The sequence below is a fragment of the Aquila chrysaetos genome, chromosome 5 (genome assembly GCF_900496995.4).
Source record: "Aquila chrysaetos chrysaetos chromosome 5, bAquChr1.4, whole genome shotgun sequence".
Taxonomy (NCBI): Eukaryota; Metazoa; Chordata; class Aves; order Accipitriformes; family Accipitridae; genus Aquila; species Aquila chrysaetos.
In genome coordinates, this window is record NC_044008.1 from 76,188,895 (window position 1) to 76,214,282 (window position 25,388).

The window sequence follows — 25,388 nt, forward strand, 5'->3', positions numbered from 1 at the left end:
CTGGCCCAGGTGCTGCCGCACTCCCCCAGCCCTGCTCCTTGTGACCACCATGACCACCCCTCCTGTCCCCAGAGGTGCCAGCACTGCCCTGTGCAAGCACAGTCTGGCCTCTGAGGCTCCTGCTCGTCCCTTCCCCGAAAGGCCAGGGTCTCCACGCAAGCACAGGGCAGACACCAGCCTGGACAGTACGGTGGGAATTTTACTGTAAAGTTCCACAGGGGTCCTGTCCGCCACCAGCCCGTGACACCATCCTGGGCTCCACTCCTAGTCCCACGCAGGGCAGGTGCTCACCGGCCACCTCCTTCGGTGACAGGACTTGCCTGGGCTGCCGCAGGCACCCGGGCAGGGTCAGGGTCAGCGGGGCTCTCCGAGGGTGGCCCGAAGCCACTGCAGGACATCAGGCAGGCCGGTGCCATCGCGTGCACTCGTCTCCAGCATCGTGATGGGCTGCGTGGCGCAGGAGACGATGTCCTGCATGCGGAACAGCGACTTCATCTCCGCCAGCGACATGTAGCAGGGCAGGTCACTGCAGGTGGGAGGGGGGTGGCTGCATTAGCCCACCCCAATGGCTCTCCTGCCCGGCCCAGCCCCTGGTTCGGGGGTCTCTGCAGGCCCAGCCAGCCTGGGGAGTGCAGTAAAGTGTGGCTGCTGCCCCCCAGGACACGCCAGGCTTCCTTGGGTGTCACCTGATGGAAGAGACATGGGAGCCACCGCGGGCCCTCAGCGTGCCCCTGTGTGCCCCCACCCTCCGGGCTGACCCCCCTCCTCACATCTTATTGAAGAGGACCAGCACGGGCACAGAGGCGAGCTGCGCTGCGGAGAGGACGGACAGCAGCTGGACGCAGGACGAGGAGACCTGGGTGGGGTTGGCGGCATCGACCACGAACTGGAGGAGAAGGGAAAGCGGCGGTGCGGGCGTGCCTGAGGGCGGCCCCGCATCTGGCCGGGCCGGATCAGGGCACGGCAGAGGGAAATCACAGAGCCAGGGCGAAGCCGAGGGGCCCGACTCCCCACAGCAGAGCGGGGGCCAGCGCCGCCCCCCAGACACAGGGTGCCCTGTGGCTGCATCCCCCCCCCCCCCCCCCGGCCGGGTCTGTCCCTCGGGGCCTCGGCTCAGCAATGGCAGCCACGGGGTCCCCGCTCGGCCGCCGGTGCGGGGTCCCGGTGCTGCCGTTGGCGCTCACCAGGAGAGCGCTGCACTCGCTGTAGTAGCTGGGCCAGATGGGGCCCATGCAGCCGCCCAGCTCCCGGAGCGTCGCCTTCCGCGGCAGCCGCAGGTCGGTCAGGTTGGTGCCCACCTGCCGGGACAGGCGGCTCGGTTGGCTGCGCCCGCGCCCCGCAGACCCTCGGCCGCGCCGGGGCTACCGGCCGGCCGGCCGGCGGTCCCCGCCGGGCCCTGCCTACCGTGGGCAGCGTGGCCGGGGGCTCGCCCAGCTCCGCGGCCCCCTCCTCGGCGCTCAGCTGTGCCGCGCGTTAAGGACACGACGACGCCTGGGAAGGGGACGCGGCCCACAGCCCGCCCGGCACCCCCGCCCCCCCGCCGGGACCGCCCCGGTACCCCCCCCCGGTACCCCCCCCCCCGTTCCCCGTCCCCGCCGGATATGGCGGAGCCGCCTGGCCAGCAGGCTCTTCCCGCCGCCCGCCGCCCCCAGCAGCAGGCACGTGGGCACCGCCCGCCCCGCGCCCGCCATCCCGCCCCGCCCCACCCCACCCCGCCGGAAGGAGCCCCGCCCCGCCCCGCCGGAAGGAGCCCCGCCCCTGTCGGAAGCCGGAAGCGGAAGCGCCCGCGGAGGGGGCGGTGGGGCAGGCCGGACCGGCGGTGCGGAGGGGGGACACACCATGGGGCGCGGCGGCGGCACCTTCGAGCGGCTTCTCGGTACCGGTCGCGGCCTTCCCCTCGGCGCGGGGGGCGGGGCGGGGCGGGAGCGGGGCCGGGCCGGGCCGGGGGACGCGCCTCTCGGCCGGGCCGAGGTCCGCAGCGCTCGGCCTCGGGAGCCGGGGCGGGCCCGGGGCCGGCAGGAGCCGGAGCGGCGGGTCCGAGGTTACCGAGGGCCCCGGGGGGCCCGAAGGGGAAGATCTGGCGCGTTCCGGGAAAAATCGGGATTTTTATCCGGCAGTGCTCGGGTCTGGGGCATCGCCGGCGCCCGGGGGAGCTTTCCCGCAAACACACCAGCGGTTGTAGAGTGGAACCGGGATAAGCAGAAGTGCTTAAAGCAGCCTGACGGGTTTATTCCTTGCAGATAAGGCTACGAGCCAGCTTCTGCTGGAGACGGACTGGGAATCCATCCTGCAGATCTGCGACATGATCCGTCAGGGAGATACCCAGTAAGTGCTCTTTGGCTTTTGGATGCGCTACAGGCGCAGCATTTCTTGTCTTTGCAAGACGACACGTGAGGGTCTCGGACCTGTCAGCCTGCGGTAGCACGCGTCTTGTTATCCCCTTCCAGAAGAGCATTGGAAAGGCAGTACAGTACACCCCAATGTGTTGAGGTGCTTCCCTGACCTCGGGAGTTGCGGGTTATCTCTGGCCTGAAATCCTCGGAGAAACTCAAGCTTGAGCGCACTTATTCCTTCTCTTCCCAGTTTGCCTCAGGGAAATCGCGTAGACCATGAGCGAACTGTACCCTTTTGTTGGGGTGGGGGTTAGCAGGTTATCAGCAGCAGGTGGAATCTCCGCTCAGATTCCTGATTACCTGAGGATGTGCGCTCTCTTTCCTTACGCAGAGCAAAATATGCCGTCAACGCTATCAAGAAGAAAGTCAATGACAAGAATCCCCACGTGGCACTCTATGCACTGGAGGTAACGTCAGCACAAACCGCGAGCACTGCAGGGGACTGGTTCACAGGCCAGGGAACTTCCCATCTTTTATAAGCTTGCATTCTGGGCTATGCAGTCTGCACAGCGTTCCCTGCCCTGCTCAGGGAGCGTCGGAGTTGCGGCTTGGAGTTTGCCTCCTCCTGGCTCTTTCATGATGGATCAGCAGGCCATAGTTTTCATTCTTTAATTCTATCTCGGAGTTAGGAACGGACAAAGCTGGAACTTGACACACTGTCCCTGGGGGTCTGTCTCTACATAGCAGAGGTACAAAGGCCACTGCGCAGTTGAAGCACAGCTTACTCTCCAGGGTGGTGGTGTGGATTTCTCTGGCTTGGCTGATGCTGCCCTAATGCGACTCATTGCTGAAGTAGTGCCCCCATCTTGGTGTGCTGGCTGCAGTAACCGCAGGCTACAGAGAAGGAAGAAAGCGGCGAGCTAATACTGTCCTTTGCCCTCGCAGGTCATGGAGTCAGTGGTGAAAAACTGTGGCCAAACAGTCCATGACGAGGTGGCCAATAAACAGACTATGGAGGAACTGAAGGAAATACTCAAGGTAAGTATATCTTATTTTACCATCATTTTTGAATGAGGTTGGAAAAGAAGCAGCTGCAGGAGAAAATATGCATGTCCTCTCTTTCGTTCCCTTCATGTAAGGAACAGAAGGGAAGCTGCTTGGAAATGCGTTTCAGAAAAGAGCAAACTGTATTGTGTGGTGTGAAGGGATGAGTATAGGGTGCTAAGGAGTGCCTGCTAGGGAGAGAAGATGTCCTGAGACCAAAGGTAGTGTTTGGCTATGTTGTGAAGTGGGGGAGGCATATGCTGCAAAGGCCTAGACTGTTTCATGGTAAATGCTCCTGGCTGCAACACTTTGCTTGGTTTGAGTCAGCAAAGGAAAACAGAGGTGATGGTCTGGCAGTTGCACCAAGGACCTGAGCAGCAGTGAGGTGAATTCCCTCCCATAGTACAGTATGAGACATGCAGAAAGGTGAGCAGCAAGGTAAAAACTGGCACAAGCTTCCTCTTTATCGTGGCTGTTTCATTGGCCTGTGGAATTGTTTGAGGAGCTTTGCAGGATGTAGACCTGGCTGTTTTCACTGACAAGCTGTTGTCACAAGCTGTCGCTTGCCAGTTTGTTGTAACGTGGTGCGTGCAGGAACTCCGTGTGTCCTTGGACTGGGGACTTCCACAAGTGAAGTGGAAACAGGAACTTTGTCTCCAGCTCCCAGCCCCGGAACGGCAATGCCCAGACAAGAGCTTGTGGCAGTACTGCTGTTCCTTCCTTGCAGCCTCCATCTTCTGCCAGAAATAGGCGACCAGGTGACCCAGATATTTGGTGAATGAGCTGTGCGAGTCCCATCATCTTGCACGCTGTAGCAGGGTGTCTCTCTCCTGTCACCTTCGTGCTAGGGCTGACTCAGTCTCTGTGCAGGATGTTCTGCTGAGATTGGAACACTGCCACAATGTGACGGACAGGTGTAGTAGTGCAGCCACTCCGAGCACTGAGGAGACCAGATAAGATCAGGTCAAGAGATTTTGTGGTTCTCTCTAGTCCTTGTCTGCCTTGGTAGTTTCATAACTGCCATGGACCCATTCTCCTCCTACACTTGGATCTTTGCTGCTTGTGAATGTCCAGTGCTGGTAAAACAGTCTTTGTTCTGATGAGGTTCAGGGCTGTGACATTTGTGGAATGCAGGATTTTGCCAAATCTTCTAGAAGTTTGGAGCTCCAGGAATTGTCAGTAAGTGACACTGTGTGGGCCGAGCTCTCGGCTGAAATAGGAGCTTGACAATGCTCCTCTGGTTCCCCGGGGATTTCTGGAGCAGCCGGTCATGTGAATGCGCGATGACTTGGTCAGCTGATGACAGAGCTGCTCTCAGAGGCTGGCTGGGATAGGAACAGGCTTGCCAAGTTTCCTCTGGCTCCTTGAACTGTGATACAACCACCCCTGCCTCCAAAGGGCAGGCTTCCCAGCTGTCCTTTCTGCGTCACATCCCGAGGTAGCTTTACGTATTCCTGGGCAGGAGTCTCGGGGCTGGAGGTGCTCACAGCCTGACACTGATACCCTCCATTTCTGAGCTTGTGGTGCCCTGTCAGTTCTCGGGTGAGGCTGACTGTGCTGTTCTGCCCAGCTGGGTAGCTGTAGGTCCCTCAGTTTTCTGAGTGCGGGATGAGCAACTCTTGTGAGGAGGTGAACAGAGATGTTGGGCAGGCCAATGCTCGTGCCTGCCCTGGGGAGCGGCTGAGCAAGTCTCTGTGGGCGTTTGCTCAAAGCATTGTAACCGCACCCCTTTTCAAGTTGGTCTGTGCTGCTCTGAAGGACATTTTCTTGTTTGTGCTGGAGGGGGGAAGTGGGGAAGCTGAAGGAGTATGTAGTCCTTGGCACGAGTTGTCCTTATTGCAGCTTTCTGATGGCTCTTACCTTGCACGAGTACTCTAAAGTCTCTCTTTCCCTGAATGGTATTTCTGGCTCCTCTTCTGGGGGATTCACACAGTCCTTTGGGTTTCAGAGTCTTTTTCTTAGATTTTTTTTTTTTTTTTTTTTTTCCCCTCCTCCCTTTCTGTGCAGAGGCAAGTGGAGACAAGTGTCCGCAGTAAGATCCTGTACCTTATCCAGGCCTGGGCTCACGCCTTCCGCAATGAGCCCAAGTACAAGGTGGTGCAGGACACCTATCAGATAATGAAGGTTGAAGGTGAGGACTCTGTGGGCAAAGGTGGGTGGACAATTGGTCAAGCAGCTCTGCTCTGGAGGAGCCTTGCAGGAGAAGGAATGGGTGTCAGGACCCTGCCTGGTGTTAGCAAATTCTGGACTTGCAATACTGAACTTTTTCTTGGTGCCCGATACCCGATGAACCTCTTGGAGTGATTGAATCCTGCTGCAGAGAGAGGACAGACCCATTGTCCCAGGATCAGGCGCTGCCTTGCTCTGGGCCTCCAGCCCAGCTAGCAGCTAAGGGTTGGCAGTGAGACCTGAAAAGCAGGAGCTGCAAATGTTCTTCAGGAAACTGGCAGCAAATCAGTGTGTCCTCTGGGAAGGGATTTACAGTGGGGTGGTTCCTTCCTGTCAGGCTTTCATTAGTACTCCAGGACGGGCCCACGCTCCTGCTTTCTGACAGTGTCAGTATGGCACTTTCTCTCTTGTCCCGGGGATAGCAGTGTTCCCTGCGAGGGAAGGGATGCGCTGCTGTCTCTGCCTCTATTTCTGTGCACCAGCACCTCCACAGGCAGTGGCAAAGCCTGGAGGTCCTGGTCCCCCGCCAAGCCGGTGTTGCCACACTCTTGCCATTCAAGGGGTGAGACTCAAAGCCCTGCCTGCCTGTGCAGTGGCCTTTTTTCCCCCCATGCTGAGTTCAAGGTCTTGAGAAATAAGCCTTATCCAAAGGGCCCTGATGTCCCTTACAGGTGTGTAAGGGAAACCAATAGGGGGTTGTCCTGTGCATTCGAGATCGTGGCTGAGAGCCCCGTACTTCGCAGACAGCAGCAAGTGCTGCACAAGCATTGCCCTCTGGCCTCCTGCAGGAGGAAGATTGCTGTTAGTTGTGTCAGAGTAAGATAATGGTCAGGGCAGGCGTGCTGAGCTGGGTCTGACGTGTGTGGCTGGGATCTATGGCACAAGGCTGTAGGCACCACAGCCTCCCTGTGCTGGAGGAGCCCTTTCACAACAGGACATTCGCTTCTCCCACAGGTCATGTGTTCCCGGAGTTCAAAGAGAGCGATGCCATGTTTGCTGCAGAAAGGGTGAGCTTTGCTGGTGGGGAGGGAGTTGGCACTGTGGGACAGACCTTGCTCTCTTGTCCCCTTCCTACTAAACCTTCAGTTCTTGCGTTTCTCCATTTCTTGCAGGTTAGAGACCTTGCTGGGTACACAACTGCTCCCAGCTGTCACGCAGGCAGTTCTGGGGTGGTGTACAGCAATTTAGCCTAAAACTACCAGACGGAGGGGAGAATTGACCAGGTCAGGGAGTTAGTCTCATCTTATCCTACTCAGTGGCCTTCCAGCACCATGGCAGTCTGAACATGGCAGCAGGGCATTGCTAAAGCGATTGCTGTGCAGACACATTCCTAGAAAATCTCTTCCTGACTGGGAAAGCATCACAGTCTCTAGAAATATGCAAGGAGATAACTTGTGGGGATTAAAAATTCCTGCTGAGCTGCAAATGCTTCCAGTCTCCCCCATTCATGAGAGCACCTTGGTTAGCCATAGGAGCTCCTGAAAGGTTCGGTGGAGACACTTTCCTCGAGGCCTTCCTCCCCTCCTTACACAAGCTTCCTTAACCCTGACAGGCTCCAGACTGGGTCGATGCTGAGGAGTGTCACAGATGTCGAGTGCAGTTTGGCGTTGTGACACGGAAGGTGGGTGCCACTCCTGCCCCTCTGGGTTCCCTGGTCCTGCCCAGCCCCCTGGGACTTGCAGGACTCCCTGAGCCTGCGTGGAAGTGTGTCAGGGCTGGACCGCATTCCCTGGCCACCGGCAGGGAAGTGCCCGGAGTGTCTGAGTGATGTTGTCTAATAGCGAAGGAGTGTCTTGCTACTGCACTGATGTCTCCCACCTTTTGCAGCATCATTGCAGGGCCTGTGGGCAGATCTTCTGTGGCAAATGCTCCTCCAAGTATTCCACCATCCCCAAGTTTGGGATTGAGAAGGAAGTGAGAGTCTGCGAGCCCTGTTATGAGCATCTCAACAAGTCAGTACCCTTTGTGGTGTGTTTCTTTGCCTGCAACAGCTGGGACTGTGAGGGGAGAAGCTTGGCATGGAGCCACCTTTCTGCAGACCAGAGCGAGGGTTTCCCAAGCTGTGCAGGCTGGGCTGGGTTCCCTTCCTTCCAGGGAACGGGGTTTACAGCTGTAGTGTTGTGCAGAGCTGGGGCTCCAGTGCAGAAGAAGGAGTGCTCAGTCTGCACTGTCACCTCTTTCTGACTCCAGGAAAGCTGAGGGTAAAGCTGCTGCCACCTCTGAACTGCCCCCTGAGTACCTGACCAGCCCCCTCTCTCAGCAGTCCCAGGTGAGTGGCTGCCCTGTAGGTGATCTAGTGATCCTGACATGCTTGTTGATCCCTTTGTTGACCACCTCCTCATCTTTCTTCTTGCAGCTGCCTCCGAAGCGTGATGAGACAGCTCTGCAAGAGGAGGAAGAGCTCCAGCTAGCTATTGCCTTGTCTCAGTCAGAGGCCGAGGAGAAAGAGAGAATGGTTTGTGTCCTGCTTGGCATGTGGGAGTGGTTGTTGCCATACAGCCCAGATGTGCTGGGCATCTCCTAGCTGTGCAGTAACAGATCTGTAGCTGCGTCCTGGCGTGAGCGAGTCACGGGGCCTGTGGAATGAGAAGGTGAAAGCAGAGCTAGGCACATGCTGTGTCGCAGTCCCAAATCTTGGAACCAGGCTGTGCCCAAGCTGCAAGCCCTGGGGCACACTGGCCTGCGGGAATTGCTCAAAGCGTGAGGCTGGGTCTGCTGGCTGTGCCTGGCCATCTCTAGGAGCCTTGTCCACGCAGTGTGCCCAGTTTGTTGCTGGCTGGGTGATTTGGAGGAGTCTGGACAGTCCCCGAGTCGACTGTTTTTTCTCTTTTCCAGAGGCAGAAAACAACCTACTCCATGTACCCGAAGGCTGAGCCCACACCCGTCACATCATCAGCTCCCCCGGTCAGCACGCTCTATTCCCCACCCGTGGTAAGTTCACGGAAGCCCCTGAATGTGAAGTGGCTGGATGCAGACCCCTTTCCTAGCCTGAGTCTGCCCTGCTTGGGTCGGATTTAATTCCTGTTCTGGGAGAAAAGATTTGCCCCGTTCAGTCCCTTGCTCTTTCACAGCACTACTGTGTTTTCAGCCAGCATTTAGGTGCCTCCGCTGCTTCCCGTAGCTGCAGCATGTGTCTGGCTGAAGGAGACAGCTGTCCCTTTTCAGTCTCCTGCTGGTGCTCAGCACTGGTGGTTGTGCATGGCCAGGTCCGAGGAGGACGTCTGTTGGGAGCTGTGGGTCTGTGGTTTCTCTGAACTGGTTTTCCCTGTCTGTCTCTTTCCAGAATTCCTCTGCTCCCTTGGCTGAGGACATTGACCCGGAGGTAAGGATCCAGGCCTTACTAGTCCACGGCACAGGCTCACTCCTAGCGGGGCTGTGATGCTCATCTTCCTTCTCTTTCTGGCAGCTGGCTCGGTACCTGAACCGCAACTACTGGGAGAAGAAACAAGAGGAGGTTCGCAAGAGCCCCACCCCATCAGCACCTCTGTCCCTCACGGAGCCAGCTGCTCAGCCTGGGGAAGCCCACCCTGCTCCACTCGGTGTTGTTGAGGTAAGAGGGGGCCTGGACCTGTGTTTGGCAGCTTCTGAGGGGTGAGAAGCGCCCAACTCCTTCGTTCAGCCCAGTCACACAGCTCTGCAGGCTTGCTGCTGGTGCTCGACACAGCAGAGTTGAGGCTGACTGGCTGCCCTGTCCTTCCAGCAGCAGTACCAGAACGGCGAGTCTGAGGAGAACCACGAGCAGTTCCTGAAAGCACTGCAGAATGCGGTCACCACGTTTGTCAACCGCATGAAGAGCAACCACATGCGGGGCCGCAGCATCACCAATGACTCTGCCGTGTTGTCCCTCTTCCAGTCCATCAACAACATGCACCCCCAGCTGCTGGAGCTGCTCAACCAGCTGGACGAGCGCAGGCGTACGTGGGAGCTGCCCGGCCGTGGGCGGGCATCCTGGCGAGGAGCGGGTGGCTGCCTGGCTGCTGGGGTTTCCCCCAGCGCTGGGGTTCGGCATTCCCGTGACACAGCCTCTTTGGAGAGAAGCCAGCGCGGTGTGCTCTGCCCCGAGAGGGTCCCTGAGGCTGTCCCTTCCCTCCCCAGTGTACTACGAAGGCCTGCAGGACAAACTGGCCCAGATCCGGGATGCGCGTGGGGCTCTGAATGCGCTGCGGGAGGAGCATCGGGAGAAGCTGCGCCGTGCAGCAGAGGAGGCAGAGCGCCAGCGCCAGATCCAGCTGGCCCAGAAGTTGGAGATCATGAGGCAGAAGAAGCAGGTGAGGCAGGGAGGTGTTTCCAGGGTATTCGGGGCCGCGTCAGCCAGCAGGCCTGCCTGCACCTTGGGCCAGCCCAGGGCTGGCAGGGACGGGTGCCCTGACAGGAGGGGATGCTGCGGTGTCCTGGCTTCTAGCTGTCACATCCCTCTTTCCATAGGAGTACCTGGAGATGCAGCGTCAGTTGGCCATCCAGCGACTGCAGGAGCAGGAGAAGGAGAGGCAGATGCGCCTGGAACAGCAGAAGCAGACCATCCAGATGAGAGCCCAGATGCCAGCTTTCTCGCTGCCTTACGCTCAAGTACGGCTGCTGAGCCAGAGACCGTCCTGCCAGGTCCCAGGGGACGTGGCCTAAAGGTTGTTTTTCTTCCCTCAACAGCTCCAGGCCATGCCCGCAGCCAGTGGGGTGATCTACCAGCCTTCTGGGCCCACCAGCTTCCCTGGCACCTTCAGCCCGGCTGGCTCCGTGGAGGGCTCTCCCATGCACAGCGTATACATGAACCAGGCAGCACAAGGGGGCACGGGGCCGTACACCGCAATGCCTGTCACAGGGACAGGTACGTCAGCCAGCTGATCCCAGGCGGGTGGAGGCTGAGCGCAAGGTGGTTGCTTCAATCTCTGCCCTCTCCGCCCCAGATCCCAGCATGGTGAACGCCTACATGTACCAGCCGGCGGCAGGCAGCGGGCAGGCGGCTCAGCAGGGGCAGGCGGTGCCCACCACCACCCCAGCGTACTCGTCCTACCAGCCAACTCCAACACAGGGCTACCAGGCAAGTGAGGGCAGAGCAGCTCGCAGCCGGCTGGGGTATTCTGCGGGGCTGGTGCAACTTGCCCCAGCTCGGTGATGGGATCTCCTAGTGGGAAGGAGAAAGGGCTGGTTGGTCCCAGATCTCTGGATCTGCTGCTGCTTTTGCTGTGGGAGCAGGTTGGGGCTCCCCACGGCGCAGAGGGAAGAAGACACCCTGGTTCTAGCGGAGCGGGGAGAGCTCTGCTGCTCCTGGGGCCTTGGTTTGAGATGAACCATCGCTGCTTGCGCCACGTCTCACCAGCCTCTCCTCCACAGAGCGCAGCCTCACAGTCGCAGAGCATCCCGGCCATCTCTCAGGCCCCCCAGTCGGGCGCCATGGGCTACATGGGCAGCCAGTCGGTCTCCATGGGGTACCAGCCCTATGGCATGCAGGTGAGCTCCCTGCTGCACGGGCCCCTTCTTGGGCGCTGGCGGGGGGACGAGATGTGGGTGGTCTCCAGCCTGTGCAGCCTTCCACGGTGGCAGGGAAGGGGGAGGCCCGGGGGAGGCTGTGGGCCTTCACCTCTGCCCTGTGGCCGCTGTGCATCCCCCAGCCCCTCTGACGACCACCCCCTCGCTCCCGCAGGGCCTCATGTCCAGCCTGCCGGGCCAGGAAGCGGCGCTGAGCAGCCTGCCAGCCCAGCAGTCCTACCTGCCCGGGCAGCAGCCCCTCTACCAACAGGTGAGTGCTGCCGGCCCGGCCCGGGGCAGGGGCGGGGACTTGCCACCCTAGAGGGGTGTGTTCCCTAATGAAGCTGCCTCATCTGTTCCAGATGGCACCTGCTGGAGGGCCCCCCCCAGCAGCAACAGCCCCAGCCGGCGCCCGCCCCCGTGCAGCAGCCCCAGGGCAGCGGAGAGGCCCAGCTCATCTCCTTTGACTGATCTCTGCCGTGGGGGGGGCGCGGGGTGAGCCCGTGTAACACTACTCTACTCTTCATCCGGAATCACTTCTGCACTTCACCTACTCCTTCTGCCCCCTCAGCCCCCTCCCACCCATCCCACCTCCCCAATCTGCCCCCGGCCCGGGGGACGTGGGACCACAGGCTCCCGCCAGCGGTGCTGGGGCCACATGAGCACAGCCCTCCCTGCCGAGACCCGGGGCTGCGGTCCTGCCCCCGCCCCGCCGCCGTCGCCGCCCCTGGAAGCCCGCGGGCCCCGGCTTGCACCGCGGGGCTGGGGGCCCTTGGCTGGGCCGCCCGGGGTGGGGGCCGCCGGCTCCCCCCCCGCTCCCCGTCGCCTCGGGCACGGCGCTGTCTGCCACCAGCCTGGCCCTCTCCGTGTCCCGTCCCCCCCCCCCCCCCCCGCCGAGCCCCCTTCCCCGCCAGCGGCCTCTCCCCTTCCTGCCCCGGGGGCCCCCTCGCCGGGCCGGGCCCGTCCCCGCGGCGCGGCTGCTCGCTCCTCGCCGTGGGGAGGGGGTGTGTGGGGTGTGAACCGAGCGCGAACGGTGACAATAAAGTGTTCGGAACGAGCCGCGGCCCGGTGTGCTGGGGGCGCGGGGGGGGGGGGGGCGGGCCCTACCGGAGCGAGCGAGTGCCGGCGGACCCGGCGGCTAGAGCGCCGCCGCCTCCCCGCCCCGCCATCGAGAGGAGGCGTCGGAGCCTAGAGCGGCGCGGCGCGGGGGCCGCCGGGACCATCGAGCGCGGGGCAGAGCGCCGCCGTGTCCTCTGCGGCCGCCATGCTGCCCGCCGCTCGCGCGCTGCCGCCGCGCCTGCTCCGCCGCCCGCCGGCCGCCTGGCGCTGGGCCGCGGCCGGGCCGCCCGCCGCCGGCCTGCGGGCGCTGGGCACGGGCCGCGCACGGCGCTCGGAGGCGCTGGCCGGGGCGCCGCTGGACACGGCCGCCAAGGAGTACTCGCCCAAGGTGCGGCAGCTGGTGCGGGACATCGCGGGGCTGACGCTGCTGGAGGTGGCCGACCTCAACGCGCTCCTCAAGGTGGGTGGCGCGGGGCGGCGCGGCCCGCTTCGGCCCGGCCCGGCACGGTCCGCGTGCGCCGCCTCACCGGCTGCCGGTGCCGCTGCTCTTCCCGTAGGAGACGCTGAAGATTCCGGACGTGGGGGTGATGCCGGCGGCGGCCGCCTCTCTCCAGCCCTCTCAGGCGGCTCCGCAGGTACCGGGCTCTCCGGGGAGGGGCCGGGAGTTGGGCCCCCGGGGCTCTGTGTCGGTCTCGCGGGTCCCCACGCGTGGGGGGGGGCGGGGAGGAGGGCCGCGGGGCCCGGGCGGCTGTTTTCACCGAGCTCTGGCTGCTTCCAGGAAGAGGAGGAGATCCCGCTCAAGAAGGAGAAAACGCATTTCACCGTCCGGCTGACAGAGCTGAAACCTGCTGACAAGGTGAAGCTGATCAAGGAGGTGAAGAACTTCGTGCCGGGAGTGAACCTCGTGCAGGTGAGGAGGGGGCTGCCCGAGGCTCTGACCGCCCGCCGTGTCGCCTCCGAGCCTGGACGGCTCCTGAAGCACATTGTAAGCGGCAGGCTCAGTTCTCTGTTCAAAAGGGAGCCTGGATTTCTGTGTTTAGGAGAACAGTCTGCTTGTGCGCACGCCTCGGTGCAGAGACGCGGACGAGGTGTAGAGCAGGAGTCGGTTGCGTCTGTTTGTCTGGCATTCTTTAGGGAAGGCTGTTCCCTCCCAGCTCTGCTGCGTGGCCGACAACTGAGCCCCTAGCAGGAGTGGTGAGATGAAGAAGGAGCCTCAGAGCAAAGACCTCAAAGGCCTCCGTGCCACCCTCACCTTCTCCAAATCTAAGCGCTGCCATGAGCCTCCCTGCAGACCTCAGGAGTAGCCAGGATTCCTCACTGCAGCTGGATTTGGCTTGCCTTCCCCCCAGCTTTTTTGAGACCAATGTATTTCTGAAGTTAGGCAAGTTTCTCTAATTCACACGTCCTGCAATCCATGCTTCCAATGCTTTTTCAGAGCTCTTCTTTTTATAGGTGATGCCTCCTCCTTCTTCCTCGGAGGAGACGGGTCTTTCACAGTCCTGTGCAGCATCTGAGCTCATGCCCTTGAGCTGCGATGTAGGCTCAGGACAAAGAATGGGTGATACAGCAGCTACTGCAGAAGCATTTAACATGCTTTGGTTCTCCGCTGGGTGATGCTTTCATGTCTTGGGGATAATAGTAGCACTTTCTGTTTATCCAGTTGCAAGGAAGAAATGTTGAGCATTGTAAAATCTGCTCTTATTTGTAGCCCAGCATATCAGAAGGATTTGTAGAAAAGCTTCTGACCCATTCATATTTGTATATTGGAAAGCAAACAATTTGGTGACAGAGAAACCGTGGTAGCGAGATATGAGTTTCATTGGCCCACTGGGATAATTACCTTGCTATCAGCTGGGTTACTCTGGCAGTTGTTTATCCGTTACCAGTCGCAAGCAAACATTAAACAACCAAAATCCCGTAACGGACATGATCAGCGGATAATTAAAAGCTGTCTGGAGAACTGATGCTAAATCAACTTGGCTTAGCACGTGGAACCTGTCAAACAAGCTGGTTACCGTTCCAATGCGGTTACAAGGTTGGTAGATGCAGGTTACTGGGGGTAAACTTTGTCAAGTGGGACTTACCTGACCTGGTATTTTGGTTAAAACACACACACACACAAAACAAACTGCTGCGGAAGGTTGATTCTGCCTAAAGAGGTTGTATTCAAAGTGTAGCTGATACATTTTTGTTGTAAATTTTATTGCCATCCGGTTGAGGTGTTTTTAATGAGATTTGCAGGGAACCTGTTCTTGGCCTGTGGGGCTGTTGGTGGTTTGGAAGAAAGCATTGCTAGTAAAATCTTTGGATGTTGTGTGCTGATGTGACTCAAACAGGTCAGTCCTACGGGAATGACTGCTTGATGAGACAGGCACGTTGTCAGCACAAGCTGGACTCGAGTCCATTTGCCCCTCTGAAAGCGTCTTTAGAGCCAGCCCAACAGACGCTTACCTCGCATCTTCACCTGTCCTGGGCTGGCGTTCTCGTATGCTCCGGCTGGGGTTGAAAACGCGTTGCCTCTCTGTCCAGCGTCTGTTACGGTGCAGGTCCAGCTTGGCTCAGGCCCCGCTCCTTCTCCTGCTGGGCGCTCTGAACAGCTGCTTCCTCTGACCGAGGCTGCTTTAGAACAGAAGTTAAGCATTAGTGAGCAAGGATCTTTCATGAATAACCTTGATTGTGTTGCCTGTCCTCATCACAGCAAGCCAGAGCAGGCTCCTTTCCAGATACTGTCCTGGGATCTGGTGGGTGAAGGCATGCCTGCCCTGCCTGCACAGCTATGCCTTCTCATCCCTAGCAAAAAAAAGCATTTTCTGCCACCCTGGATACATCATTACTGTGCCCTATGTGAATTAAAACAACAAAAGCTTCTTTCTCTCAGCAATGGTCAATCTGTTGGGTGCTAAATACCTGCAGTGCCAGATGGCAGAGAACTGGCAGTGGCTTTTCACCATAGGAACCTCCCAGGGCTTTGTTTTTAAGGAGCTGAATAGCTTTGTTGCTACTGCTTAGTGTAAGAGCAAGAGCATCTGACTGCAGCAGGGGCTCAGCCTCCCTTCCCTTTTTATGGCAGTACTGCAGGAAGTCCCTTCACATCAGTTCAACAGCTTTTCAGTTTGCCTTAAATATTGCGGTACTGCGTAGTATCAGTAGTTTCGTATAAAAAGTCCTGAAAATACCAAGATTGTGTTGTCAAGCATAGTCTGTACTGGAGTTCTTTTTCAGCCAGTACAGTGGATTCCTGTACAGCAGTGTACAAACCCTGCAACAGCCTCTCCTCCCCGCTGGCAGAAATATGTGAACCAAAACATTCGCACTGAAAAAAGTCGACCCAACGCAGGCCGGTAGCTGCCTTGGCAGGTTACCACGTGGTGGCTCTGCGTGCATCCCAGGCACCTTCTCAGACCGGGGCTTCGCATCCTGGAGCACCATGCATATGGTGGGAAGAATTTACGGGCTATTACTCACTGAAAAAGGTCTTCCAGGGCTGCAGTGGATGTGCCGTCACTTGCAGTCAAGTTTAGATGTCTTCCGGCAGGATGTGCTGTAGTTCAAGTAAAAGTCTTGGGGTTTAGACCAGTCAGTGAGTTTTCCTGGTCTGCTTATGCAGAGGTCAGGCTCATGGCTCTAAATCTGTTAATCCGGTTAGTGAAAGCTAGTTTATAAGTCTCGTACTTTGTCCCTCCCGCAGGCAAAGAAGCTGGTGGAGTCCCTTCCGCAGGAGATCAAGGCTAACGTCTCCAAGGAGGAAGCAGAGAAGATCAAAGCGGCATTGGAGGCAGCAGGAGGGACTGTGGTTCTGGAGTAGGCAGTGGCATCTCACCACGGAGGGACTGGCATGATGGCAGCCTTCCCCACTGCCGCCTGCCCGGCTGCTGCCCGAGCCAGGGTCCGGACGTTTCTGACTCCGAGACGTCCCCTAGTCGTGCGGTGGGAACGTTCTCTCAAAGTGATACGAGAATGCTGTACGGTTCGGCGGGGCTGCTTTCTCGTTCCGGTATCGCGATGAACTCTACCTTCATAAATATAAAAAAACAAAACAAAACAAAACAAACCACCAGAAACCTGTAAAACGGTTCCTCTCTCCAAAATGAGCCCCGCCTGATTGTCCCCTGGGCTCCACGCACCTACCCCCGTCCCGGCACTGCCTATACCCACTGCGCTGCGCAGCAGCCCCCTTCCTCAAGCTGTGTTTTGGTGGCCGCAGCCGTTAATCGTGCCCCGTTAATTAACGGGGAGAGGTGCCACCTGGATGAGGGAGAACCGTGTCCCTGGAGCCCGGGGTCGCCGCGGCAGCTCCCCGAGCGGCGCGGGGGAGCTGCCGCGACGACCCCGGGCTCGTTGCAGCGGCCCCGGTCCCGTGCCCCCCCCCCCCCCCCCCCCCCCGCGCCGCCTCCGCTGCCCCGCTCCGGTACCGTGGGAGGGGGCGTGGCTTTATCGCAGAGGCGTGGCTTTGCCTTCGAGGAGGGGGCGTGGCTTATCGCCGAGCGGCGCCGATGGCGGAGCGGCGCGTGTCGCGCTGGTACTTCGGCGGCCTCGCTTCGTGCGGTGCCGCTTGCTGCACCCACCCGTTGGATCTGCTCAAGGTGAAAGGGGGGGGGGGAAACGGACGGGGAACCGCTTTTGGGGGGACGGGGAGCGGTTCTGAGGGGTCGGGGAATGGCTGCCCGGTGGGGGGGGGGGGGGCGGGCTCGGGGAGGAGGCAGGCGGCCGTGGGGCCCGGGGACACGGCGGGGGGGGGGGCGGTTGTGGGGTACGGTGGTGAGGGGAGAGGGACGGGGGGACCGGGCTGAGGGGAGGCGGGGGGGTAGAGTGCAGGCGTGTGAGGAGGACAGGTGTGGGGCAGAGGGTTCTGGGGAGCTCGGGGTGCCGGCCCTGGGGGCTGTGGGGGCCGTGGAAGACACCCCGGCCAACCCTGCCCGGGCTCCCGCGTAAGGCACGGCAGCGGCTCCGGGGCCTGCGGCGTTGGACACAGGCCCACTGGGCTCCGCGTCCTCGGGCCAAGATGTCACCTAGGCGCCTCGGACGGCCTGGCATCCCCGCTCCCGCACAAAGAGCGACGCGCGCAGCCCTGTGCTGCCAGCACCCGCGGACGGGGCGAACGCCAGCGCTGCCCGGAGCCTTGTGCGCCGGCCAAGCGGCGATGAGCCTGGCAGCCGGGCAGGCTGCGGAGGGGGAGCGGGGGAGTGAGCCCAGGCCAGGGCCTGCCGTGCCCAGGGCCGTGCCCATGGGTGAGGCTCGGGACAGGCAGCCCATTCCCACCCCACCGCACGGAGAGAGGGGAATATGCGCCGGGCGCAGGCCCAGGAGAGGAGCCAGCAGCGCTGGCAGGGGGATGCCGCTTCCCCGGTGCTCGGCCCGTTGCCGTGCCCGGCTGGCCCCATCTGCCCAGCGGAGGTGGCTGGCAGCCCGTGGGGGCTCGCGTCGGATGCCCTGGCAAGGCGCTAAGAAGGGGGATTAGTCTGGCACACGCCTCTAGGTCTGCCTCTGTCTCTGAGCCAGCGTGATGGGTGTGACTTTTGGGCTGCGTCCCCACGTGCTATACCCTGCAGATGCGTAGCCCCTGCATGCCCCGTGGCTGTGAGCAGCCCAGGCCAGCCGGCTGGTTTTGCCAGCTGAATATTGAACACAGACCTGCCTTTGGCCCAGAGCTCCCCTGCAGCAGGGGCTGGTGCCAGGCGTGAGGAAGCACGAGGGGCCTCAGGGTCCGGCAGGGCAGGGGGCCAAGGGCACTTCGCTGCACCTCTGGACCTTGGTCCTGGTGAGAGGCCACAGCCAGCCCGGCCGGAGGGTGCTCGCGCCCCTGAGCCGGCACTGCGCAGCCACTGGCCGCCCACGGGGCTGCTTGCCCTGCGGCAGTGACCACAGCCCTGGCCAGCTCCTCCCCTGCCCGCCTGCCTGCCCTTCCTGCGGCCCTGGGATGGGCAGGCAGCGGAGCGCTTCCAGGCATGGCTCTGCCCTACCTGCCTGCCCGCCCGGCCCCTCTGTCCCGGCGTCCAGCAGCCGCTCGCCCAGCTCCCCGACATGCCACAAGCTCTGGTCCCTGTCGTCCAAAATCCGCAGCAGGCTCCTTCCCTGCATCCCCACTGCTGCCCTGCACGGGAGACGGAGGCTGTTCCCAGCGTCCTGCTGCGTGTCCCACGCCCTGGCCGTGCCGGGGCTTCTGTAATGGGAGCCAGGCCTGGTCCCCCGCCAGCGGCCCTTTGCTCTCTTTAATTTTATCTCCTTGGGCCTTTGACCCACACGTGATCTTTGCAGCATGGGGCCAGGCGGGTGCACTCAGAACGTGCTCTGCCACTGGCCAACATGGCTCCTCCGACCCAGCCAACCCCTGCAGTCCCGCTGCCGCTTCCTCCGGTGATGGTGGGAAGTGTTGGGCTGCTGCGGGTGGCGAGGGGAGCGCCTGGACACCCGGGCTGTGCCTGGCTGTGGCAGGGAGCAGTTCGGAGCTGGTGAGCAGGGCTGCGGGGTTGTCTTCCTGCCTCCGCGATTCTTGTGGCTGGGGAGAAGGGGAAGTGACTTCTTGGAGGCCTGCTGCCTTTTGTGGCAAGGGTGTAGGGCAGCAGGAGGTCATGAATTCACCGGCCCTGTTGTGGTCCCTCTGAGCAAACCCACACTGGTTGCTCGCTCGCTCACATGCTTCTGGATCCTCCCCGCTCCGATGTGGCCCAGGGCCTTTCTTGGCGGAGCAGGCGCTGCCACTTCATCTTGGGGCGTGCTGTTGAGGCCACCCAGGTGGGCAGGCGCCTGGGAGGGACCGTGGGCAGGTGCCTCGCCAGCCTCCACCCCTCTGATGCTGGGCTGGGCATGTTTACAAGTACTGCTTAGGTGTGGGGAGCCTGGAGCTGTTGGTGTTTGCGCAGAAGCTCCTGCATGAGTGCTAAGGAGTTACCTTGGCAAGCACTTGGAGCGGCTGTCCCTGCTCCGCTGCCCTGCGCTCTCCTGTTTCTGCCCAGCCCCAGCACTGGGCTGGTGCACTGATGCTGCCAGACTCTGCCCCAGGTCCACCTGCAGACGCAGCAGGAGGTGAAGATGCGGATGATGGGGATGGCGATGCGTGTGATCCGCACCGACGGCTTCCTGGCTCTCTACAACGGGCTCAGCGCCTCCCTGTGCCGGCAGGTGAGTGCCACCGTGCCCTGACGGCCTCTGGTCCCCCAAGGCCAGCACGGAGCTCCTGCCGCACGGCGCTGCCCAGCCTGTCCGGCAGCTGAGCTGGAGCTGACAGGCTGCCCTGAGCCGCAGGGGCCGGGGAGGTGGGCGCCCAGCGGGACACAGCGGCTCATTCTCCCTCTCCTCCAGATGACGTATTCCTTGACTCGCTTCGCCATCTACGAGAGCGTGAGGGACCGCCTGGGCCAGGGCAGCCAGGGGCCTCCCCCCTTCTACCAGAAAGTGCTGCTGGGTGCAGTGGGAGGTGAGCAAGGGAGAGGGTCCCTCAGCCCCGGACTCCCTCGGGCTGGAGAAAGCCCCTGACCTCAGCTCTTCTTTTGCTGCAGGTTTCACCGGCGGGTTCGTGGGGACCCCGGCGGACATGGTGAACGTCAGGTCAGTTCTGCCCACGTCCTGGCGCTGCTGGTGAAGGAGGCTTGTGGCTGGTGTGTGGCAGCAGTTGGGACAGCGGGGCGCTCCCCATGCTCCTGACTTCTCTCCTGACCAGGCTGCCCCGTGGTTCGCGGCCCAGTCCCGGCAGGCAGCTCTGTACCCCGAAGGACCAGCGTTGTTCTGCCGTTCAGTGTGACAGCTCTGGGCCCCAGCCCCTGCGTGGCCCTCTGGGGGGGTGTGGGGCTGGAGGCAGCTTTCTTGTCCCTTTGCAAACAGGCGACGCAGTCCGTCTGCTGGGCCGCTGCCCTGAGCAAGGGCAGGCTTGCCCCGGGTCCCCGGTGCTGGGGGGGGTGGACAGCGGGGCACTGGCCCCCTCCTCAGCCCATGGTGCTCTGCCTTCCAGGATGCAGAACGACGTGAAGCAGCCTCCCGCCCTGCGGCGCAAGTGAGTGGGGGGCCGGGGCTCCCGGGGGGGGCCGGAACAGCGGGGCAGGGTGTCAGGGGGTGCCAGGGCTCCCAGGGGGGGCCGGAACAGCAGGACAGGGTGTCGGGGGGTGCCAGGGCTCCCGGGGGGGGCCGGGGCAGCAGGGCAGGGGGTCAGGGGGTGCCAGAGCTCCCGGGGGGGGGCCGGGGCAGCAGGGCAGGGGGTCGGGGGGTGCCAGGGCTCCCGGGGGGAGCAGAGCGGGGGGTCGGGGGCTCCCGGGGCCGGGGGTCCGTATGGCCGCGGGGGGGCAGCACCGCACCGGCAGCACGGCACCGTGCCCGGGGGCGGCGGGACCGGGGCCGCGGCCCCGGGAGCTGCAGCCACCGGCTCGGGGCGGCGGGGCTGCCGGGGTGCCGGGGAGCCTCGGACCCTGACACCTTCCCCTTCTCGCTCCTTCCAGCTATTCCCATGCCCTGGACGGCATGTACCGCGTCCTCCGGGAAGGTGAGGCCGTGCCAGCTGGGGTCTGGTGAGCCCGCCCGGGCTGTCCTCGCTGACACTTGGGCAACCGTGGCAGGATTGACGCGGGGAGCTCCGTCCGGGAGCTGCCGTGGGTGCTCGCTCAGCCGAGAGCGGCTGTGGGAGCCGAGGGTCGGGCAGGGGCCGGCACCTCCACAACAGCTGGCTGGGGCACGGGCCAGGCAGGGCCTGGCAGCCTGCCTGTACTCCGGTGGAAAAGAGAGACCTGCCGGGAACCGCTATGAAAAAGGGCAAGAGGGTGGAGCAGGTGGGAAGCAGAATGAACGGCAGCAGGGAGGAGGTAGGGCTATTCGGAAGGATTCTCCTTTCCTGCAGCCTATTTGCTGTTGCGTGTTTTAAGCACTGTTATATGAGGAGTCTGGGACACAGACCGGGCAGGGAGGAAGGGAGTGTGAGTAATGTCCCAGGACTGTGCTGATCCCAATCTGTCTGTCTGCAGAGGGCTTGAAGAAACTCTTTTCGGGAGCTACGATGGCATCCAGCCGAGGGGCCCTGGTCACCATTGGGCAGGTAGGACAGCTCTGCCGGGCAGTAGGTGCCCAGGGTAGGGACAGGGGTAGTCCCTGGCATGGTGAGGAGGGGGGACGTGTCACTAATACGCCGTGTCTCCGCAGCTCTCCTGTTACGACCAGGCCAAGCAGCTGGTTCTCGCGACTGGGTTGCTATCAGACAACATCTTCACTCACTTCCTGGCCAGCTTCATCGCTGTGAGCAGGGCTGGGTGCGGGGAGGCAGGACTGGGACTGGATTTGCCTGTGGCTGAGCTCAGGACCCCAGGCTGGGGCTGTCAGAGCTGCCTCTCAGGACTCTGATGAAGCAGAGCTGGGCACAGAGGCTCCTGTGGGGCTCCCAGCATGGGATTGGGCCCAGGCAGAGCTCTGGGTCTCTCCAGTGACCATGGCAGTTGCTGGCACCCAGGTCTCCTCCGTGAGCCGGAGCTGCTGACCCCACTGACTCTTTCCAGGGTGGATGCGCCACATTCCTGTGCCAGCCCCTGGATGTGCTCAAGACCCGCCTCATGAATTCCCAGGGCGAGTACCGGGTGAGTAGCCCATCCTGTTCCATTTGCGCACTGGCCTCTGCCTCCGGGCACCTCCTCACCCCTCTCCCTCTCGCTCCAGGGTGTTACCCACTGTGCCATGGAAACTGCCAAGCTCGGGCCCCTCGCCTTCTACAAGGTACCTACCTGGGGATGCGTGGGGTGGGCTGGTAGGGTGGAGTGTGGGGAGACGGGGCTGGGCTGGGAGCAGAGGTTAAGGTGCAGAACAGTTCTGGGGTAGGAGCCTTCTGGGCTCTGCTGCCAGCAGCCTGACTGCTTCCTGCATCAGGCCTTCGTCTGCCAGTCCCCAGCTTGGCCGTGGAGTATTGCGAGCCTTGGCCTCTTCTGGGCTTGCAGCCTGGGTCTGGGCACCGCAGCAGCTGCCCTGTTGCACCCGCTGGGTTCCCCAATGGGAATGCAGGTACGGGCAGTGGTGCTCCAGCACTCGTTGGATGTTGCTGACCAGCAGACCCGGTCAGCTCTTGGGCCCTACGTGCCCGGGCTTGGTGCAGTCACCCATGTGTTCAGTCTCACTCCTGGGAGGGCCCCTGAAAAGGGGTTTCAAACCCGAGGTTTTTTCCAGATGCTGCCAGTCAGGCATTTTCCCTGTTACAGCCTGTCCGCTCATCTTCCCCAGGCAGCGTCCAACCCCCTTCTGAACCGGGGGCTGTGGGATCTGACCCGGGCTTCTACTGAGATTCTGCCTAAGTAGTGGTGATGCTGGCACTGATGTGTTTGGGGGCAGAGGGGTTGATGCATGATGCTGAGATCTGTGTGCACAGCGATGGCTGCGGTGCCTCCCTCACCGCTGTGGCAGTCTCTGCCTGACACCAAGGCCCCAGCTCCTCGGAGCTCGTGCTGCATGCCCAGCCAGCCGCTCCCCCATGCTTGCAAGCTCGTGCCGTTCCCCAGGGGTTGGGCTGCTGGGCACCCTTGGCCCTGACGGGGAAGCCCAGGGCCAGGCACGCGCTGACTCTCCACCTTCTCGCTGTCCCCTTCCAGGGCTTCGTTCCTGCTGCCATCCGGCTCATTCCTCACACCGTCCTCACCTTTGTCTTCCTGGAGCAGCTGCGCAAATACTTTGGGATCAAAGTGATCACCTGAGTAGGAGGGATGGGACCCTGCCTTGCCCCAGGGGGGTGAGCGTGCGGGTCACCGCTGAGATCCCAGAACCCCTCTCCGCTGTCTGGGGCCAGCGCCGCTCCCCCTACCCCTCATCCCCACTCCTGTGCCTTGCCAGTGCCTGTGGCCAGCCAGTCCTGGTCTCCCCTTGCCTCTCTCACCCCCATTCTCAGCATCTCTGTTACCTCTGGGCTATTCTTGGGCCTCTTGTCCCCTCTGCACTGTTGGTTTGGGGGTTTTTTTGCTGTCTTCCCACTGCCCTACTGGCCACGAGTTCTGCCCTTGCCTCCCTCAGCCCTGTCCCATATGGGCTGCCAGGAGCAGGACCACGCTGTCCTGGGGAGGACGGGGGATCCCGCCTTCTGGCTCCATGCCTGGTCACAGAGTCCACGGGGCTGGGGGGTCCAGTGACCACACTGCAGCCGGGGCCGTGCTGGGGTCTGTGGGGCTGGCTCACTCCCAGCCTCTGCTGCCAGCAGCAAGGGGAGATGCAGGTTTGGCACAGCGAGGCCCTGTTCTCCCTTAGTGCCTCTGGCCCCATGTGCTCCTCCGCTGACCCCAGGGCAGCCTGGCATCCCCGCTCCGCTTCCCAGCCTCCCCAAACACCCCCTGCTCCTGCTTGGCCAAAACTCACCAGCGCCCGACGGCTGCTGGGCTCTTCAGGGATTGTGCCTCATACCAATGATGACAGAGAACGGACCCCGCGGGCGAGGGGCAGCCGCTCGGCTGCCCTGCCCTGCTGGCCAGGCACGGGATGGAGCCCTCCTCGCCTGGGGCAAGGCCGGCAGCTGCGCCGCTGTCCCCCGGCTCTGGCCAGGGCCAGGCAGCGCGTGTCCGAGGACCCGGCATTCCCTCGCCCGTGGCGCGCTCCCCCTCCGCCAGACCTGGCCTCGGGTGGGGGCGTCCGTCCAGCACCGTTCTGCGGCCTCACCCGCTCCCCCCGGCCATCGCAACGAGGCCGGGGCAGACCCCAGCCACGAGTGCACCGAGGCTGCCTCACGGCCCCCCCCTTGCCCTGCACTGCCCTGCACGGGGGGGCTGCAGGCACCAGCCCCTCTGCTGTGTGCACCCCTGCGCGTGGTGGCCCCGAGGGATCAAAGAACTGGACTATCTGTGACCTTAATATATAATAAAGAGTGGAACAAGCGCAGGGCCTGGTGTCCTTCTTGGGGGGGGTGGGGAATGCTGTTCCCCCTCCTGCTGTGGGAGGGCTCAGGCTGGGAGCTGAGCTCCCCAGGAACGGAGGGAGGAGAGTGAGGCTCGTCCCCTCGGCACTGCACCAAGCAGGGGAGTCTTCACCCTGTTCTGTGCCCCCAGCCTGACGCCGAGGCAGGGGATGAGCCCAGCACCTCCCGGCCCCACGCAGTGGGGAGCCATGGGCCGGGCTCCCCGGGCCAGCCCTGCGCCGAGCTGTGCGCAGTCTCAGCCGAGCAGGCAGCTCCTGGGCAGAGCTGTGCCGAGGGCGCCTGCCCGCCTCTGCCTCTTCGTGGGAGCTGCCTCCTGGATGTGACACTAATTGGGCTCCAGCAGGCGGAACAGAGCCAGCCTGGGACAGCAGAGAAGTGAAAGCTCGTCACCTTAACGAAGTCTAATGATGCTGGCTGGCATCGCTGCTTTGTTCCTGTGCCTGGCCCTGTGTGAGAGCCGTGGGCAGGTGAGTGTGGGGCGAGCTGAGCCCTCTTTCCTTGCGAGGGGCTGGGGGCTGCCTGGCCCTGGCCGGGCTGCGCTGGCTCATGCCCCCAGCCACCCTGGCACCGCTTCCAGGGCAGATGGGTGCTGCTCTGCACCCATGCAAAAGGCCAACGTGGAGCAGGAGAGCGATGGAGCTGCACGGCCCTGCCCCAGCTGGCCATCATCCTCCAGCAGCACAGAGCCCCGCTCAGCCCTGTGCCGGCCAGCGGCAGGGACGTTCCAGCCGGGCCACTGTCCCACCAGCTGCGCCAGCCCTGCGCTCCTGGCACTGGCATACCCTCTTCCCATGTCCCTTATGGCAGCTGAGCTGCACCGCAGCCACACCGGCAGGACAGCATGTGCCAGACACAGCCTGGAGCACGGAGCGTCCAGGAGCTGCACAGCGCGGGAGCGCTTCTTATCTCTGAGCATCGGAAAACGAGAGGCCTCGGGACTGTCAACAGCCTGTTGCCAGCGGTGTTTGCACTCACTGTAGCTGGCTGGCCCCTCCTGGTCTCATCCTGCCCTCTGCCCAGGCACCCCTGCCACCTCACGGGCAGCAAGCCGAGCCCCAGGCCCTGCTGCCTGGAGGGGCTTCCACAGGTCATCCCTCTGCCTGCACTGGGCAGGGCTGGGGGCTGCCAGTCCTCCCCCTCCACAGCCTCCTCCTGACCCGGAGGGGTGCAAGGGCTGTCTCCGGGGGGGGGGGCCGACCACCCCCAGCACTGGCGAGGCACCCGCAAGCCCCAGCGTGTGCCCAGGCAGCCGGGTCACTCTGTCCACACCCACAGGGGCTTCCAGCAGGCGGGTGGCTGAGCAGAGTGAGACCCTGGCTAGGGGCACTGGCTGGGGGGCTCCGGGGGGCTGGCCTGGCCGGGGTCCAGGTAGGAGGACGCTTGGAGTCCCTGAGCTGCCATGGCCTGCATGGCCGCCATGGCTGTCGGCCCAAGGTGAATACGTTTGTGCCCAAGGGCTGAGGCAG

The 25,388-nt window shown here is 62.3% G+C and overlaps 4 protein-coding genes across 7 annotated transcripts; 3 read left to right on the forward strand and 1 right to left on the reverse strand.

Moving 5' to 3' along the window:
* Positions 1-181: 181 nt before the first annotated feature.
* ARL16 (ADP ribosylation factor like GTPase 16) lies at positions 182-1,696 on the reverse strand. Of its 2 annotated transcripts, none has more exons than XM_041123812.1 (5): positions 1,604-1,696; positions 1,405-1,463; positions 1,185-1,298; positions 771-886; positions 182-497 (listed from the first exon to the last, which is right to left on the reverse strand). In XM_041123812.1, the coding sequence occupies exons 1-5, from the start codon at positions 1,689-1,691 to the stop codon at positions 398-400; spliced, it is 477 nt and encodes a 158-aa protein (XP_040979746.1). In that variant the 5' UTR covers positions 1,692-1,696; the 3' UTR covers positions 182-397. The 2 variants fall into 2 exon arrangements, with proteins under 2 accessions (XP_040979746.1, XP_029871442.1); XM_030015582.2 differs by having other exon boundaries at positions 182-526.
* Positions 1,697-1,766: 70 nt separating this feature from the next.
* HGS (hepatocyte growth factor-regulated tyrosine kinase substrate) lies at positions 1,767-12,066 on the forward strand. Its single transcript, XM_030015766.1, is given in 22 exon segments — positions 1,767-1,876; positions 2,241-2,325; positions 2,725-2,800; positions 3,279-3,371; positions 5,385-5,508; positions 6,501-6,553; positions 7,099-7,167; positions 7,374-7,498; positions 7,737-7,815; positions 7,903-8,001; positions 8,382-8,477; positions 8,830-8,868; positions 8,953-9,096; positions 9,247-9,460; positions 9,642-9,814; positions 9,972-10,112; positions 10,191-10,368; positions 10,448-10,581; positions 10,875-10,991; positions 11,185-11,280; positions 11,372-11,395; positions 11,397-12,066. Coding segments are annotated over 22 exon segments (2,280 nt in total). The 5' UTR covers positions 1,767-1,839; the 3' UTR covers positions 11,481-12,066.
* Positions 12,067-12,258: 192 nt separating this feature from the next.
* Positions 12,259-16,129, forward strand: MRPL12 (mitochondrial ribosomal protein L12). Its single transcript, XM_030016166.1, has 4 exons — positions 12,259-12,528; positions 12,626-12,703; positions 12,847-12,978; positions 15,757-16,129. Exons 1-4 carry the CDS (start codon positions 12,274-12,276, stop codon positions 15,871-15,873), a joined length of 582 nt encoding a protein of 193 aa, XP_029872026.1. The 5' UTR covers positions 12,259-12,273; the 3' UTR covers positions 15,874-16,129.
* Positions 16,130-16,522: 393 nt separating this feature from the next.
* On the forward strand, positions 16,523-22,953 carry SLC25A10 (solute carrier family 25 member 10). 3 transcript variants are annotated; one of them, XM_030016014.2, is made up of 12 exons: positions 16,523-16,651; positions 19,068-19,187; positions 19,368-19,482; positions 19,565-19,613; positions 20,014-20,055; positions 20,495-20,538; positions 21,014-21,084; positions 21,189-21,281; positions 21,539-21,616; positions 21,696-21,752; positions 22,229-22,327; positions 22,616-22,814. In XM_030016014.2, the coding sequence occupies exons 1-11, from the start codon at positions 16,562-16,564 to the stop codon at positions 22,307-22,309; spliced, it is 840 nt and encodes a 279-aa protein (XP_029871874.1). In that variant the 5' UTR covers positions 16,523-16,561; the 3' UTR covers positions 22,310-22,327; positions 22,616-22,814. The 3 variants fall into 3 exon arrangements, with proteins under 3 accessions (XP_029871874.1, XP_029871875.1, XP_029871873.1); XM_030016015.2 differs by having other exon boundaries at positions 22,251-22,327; XM_030016013.2 differs by lacking the exon at positions 22,229-22,327 and having other exon boundaries at positions 22,616-22,953.
* The last annotated feature ends 2,435 nt before the right edge of the window (positions 22,954-25,388 follow it).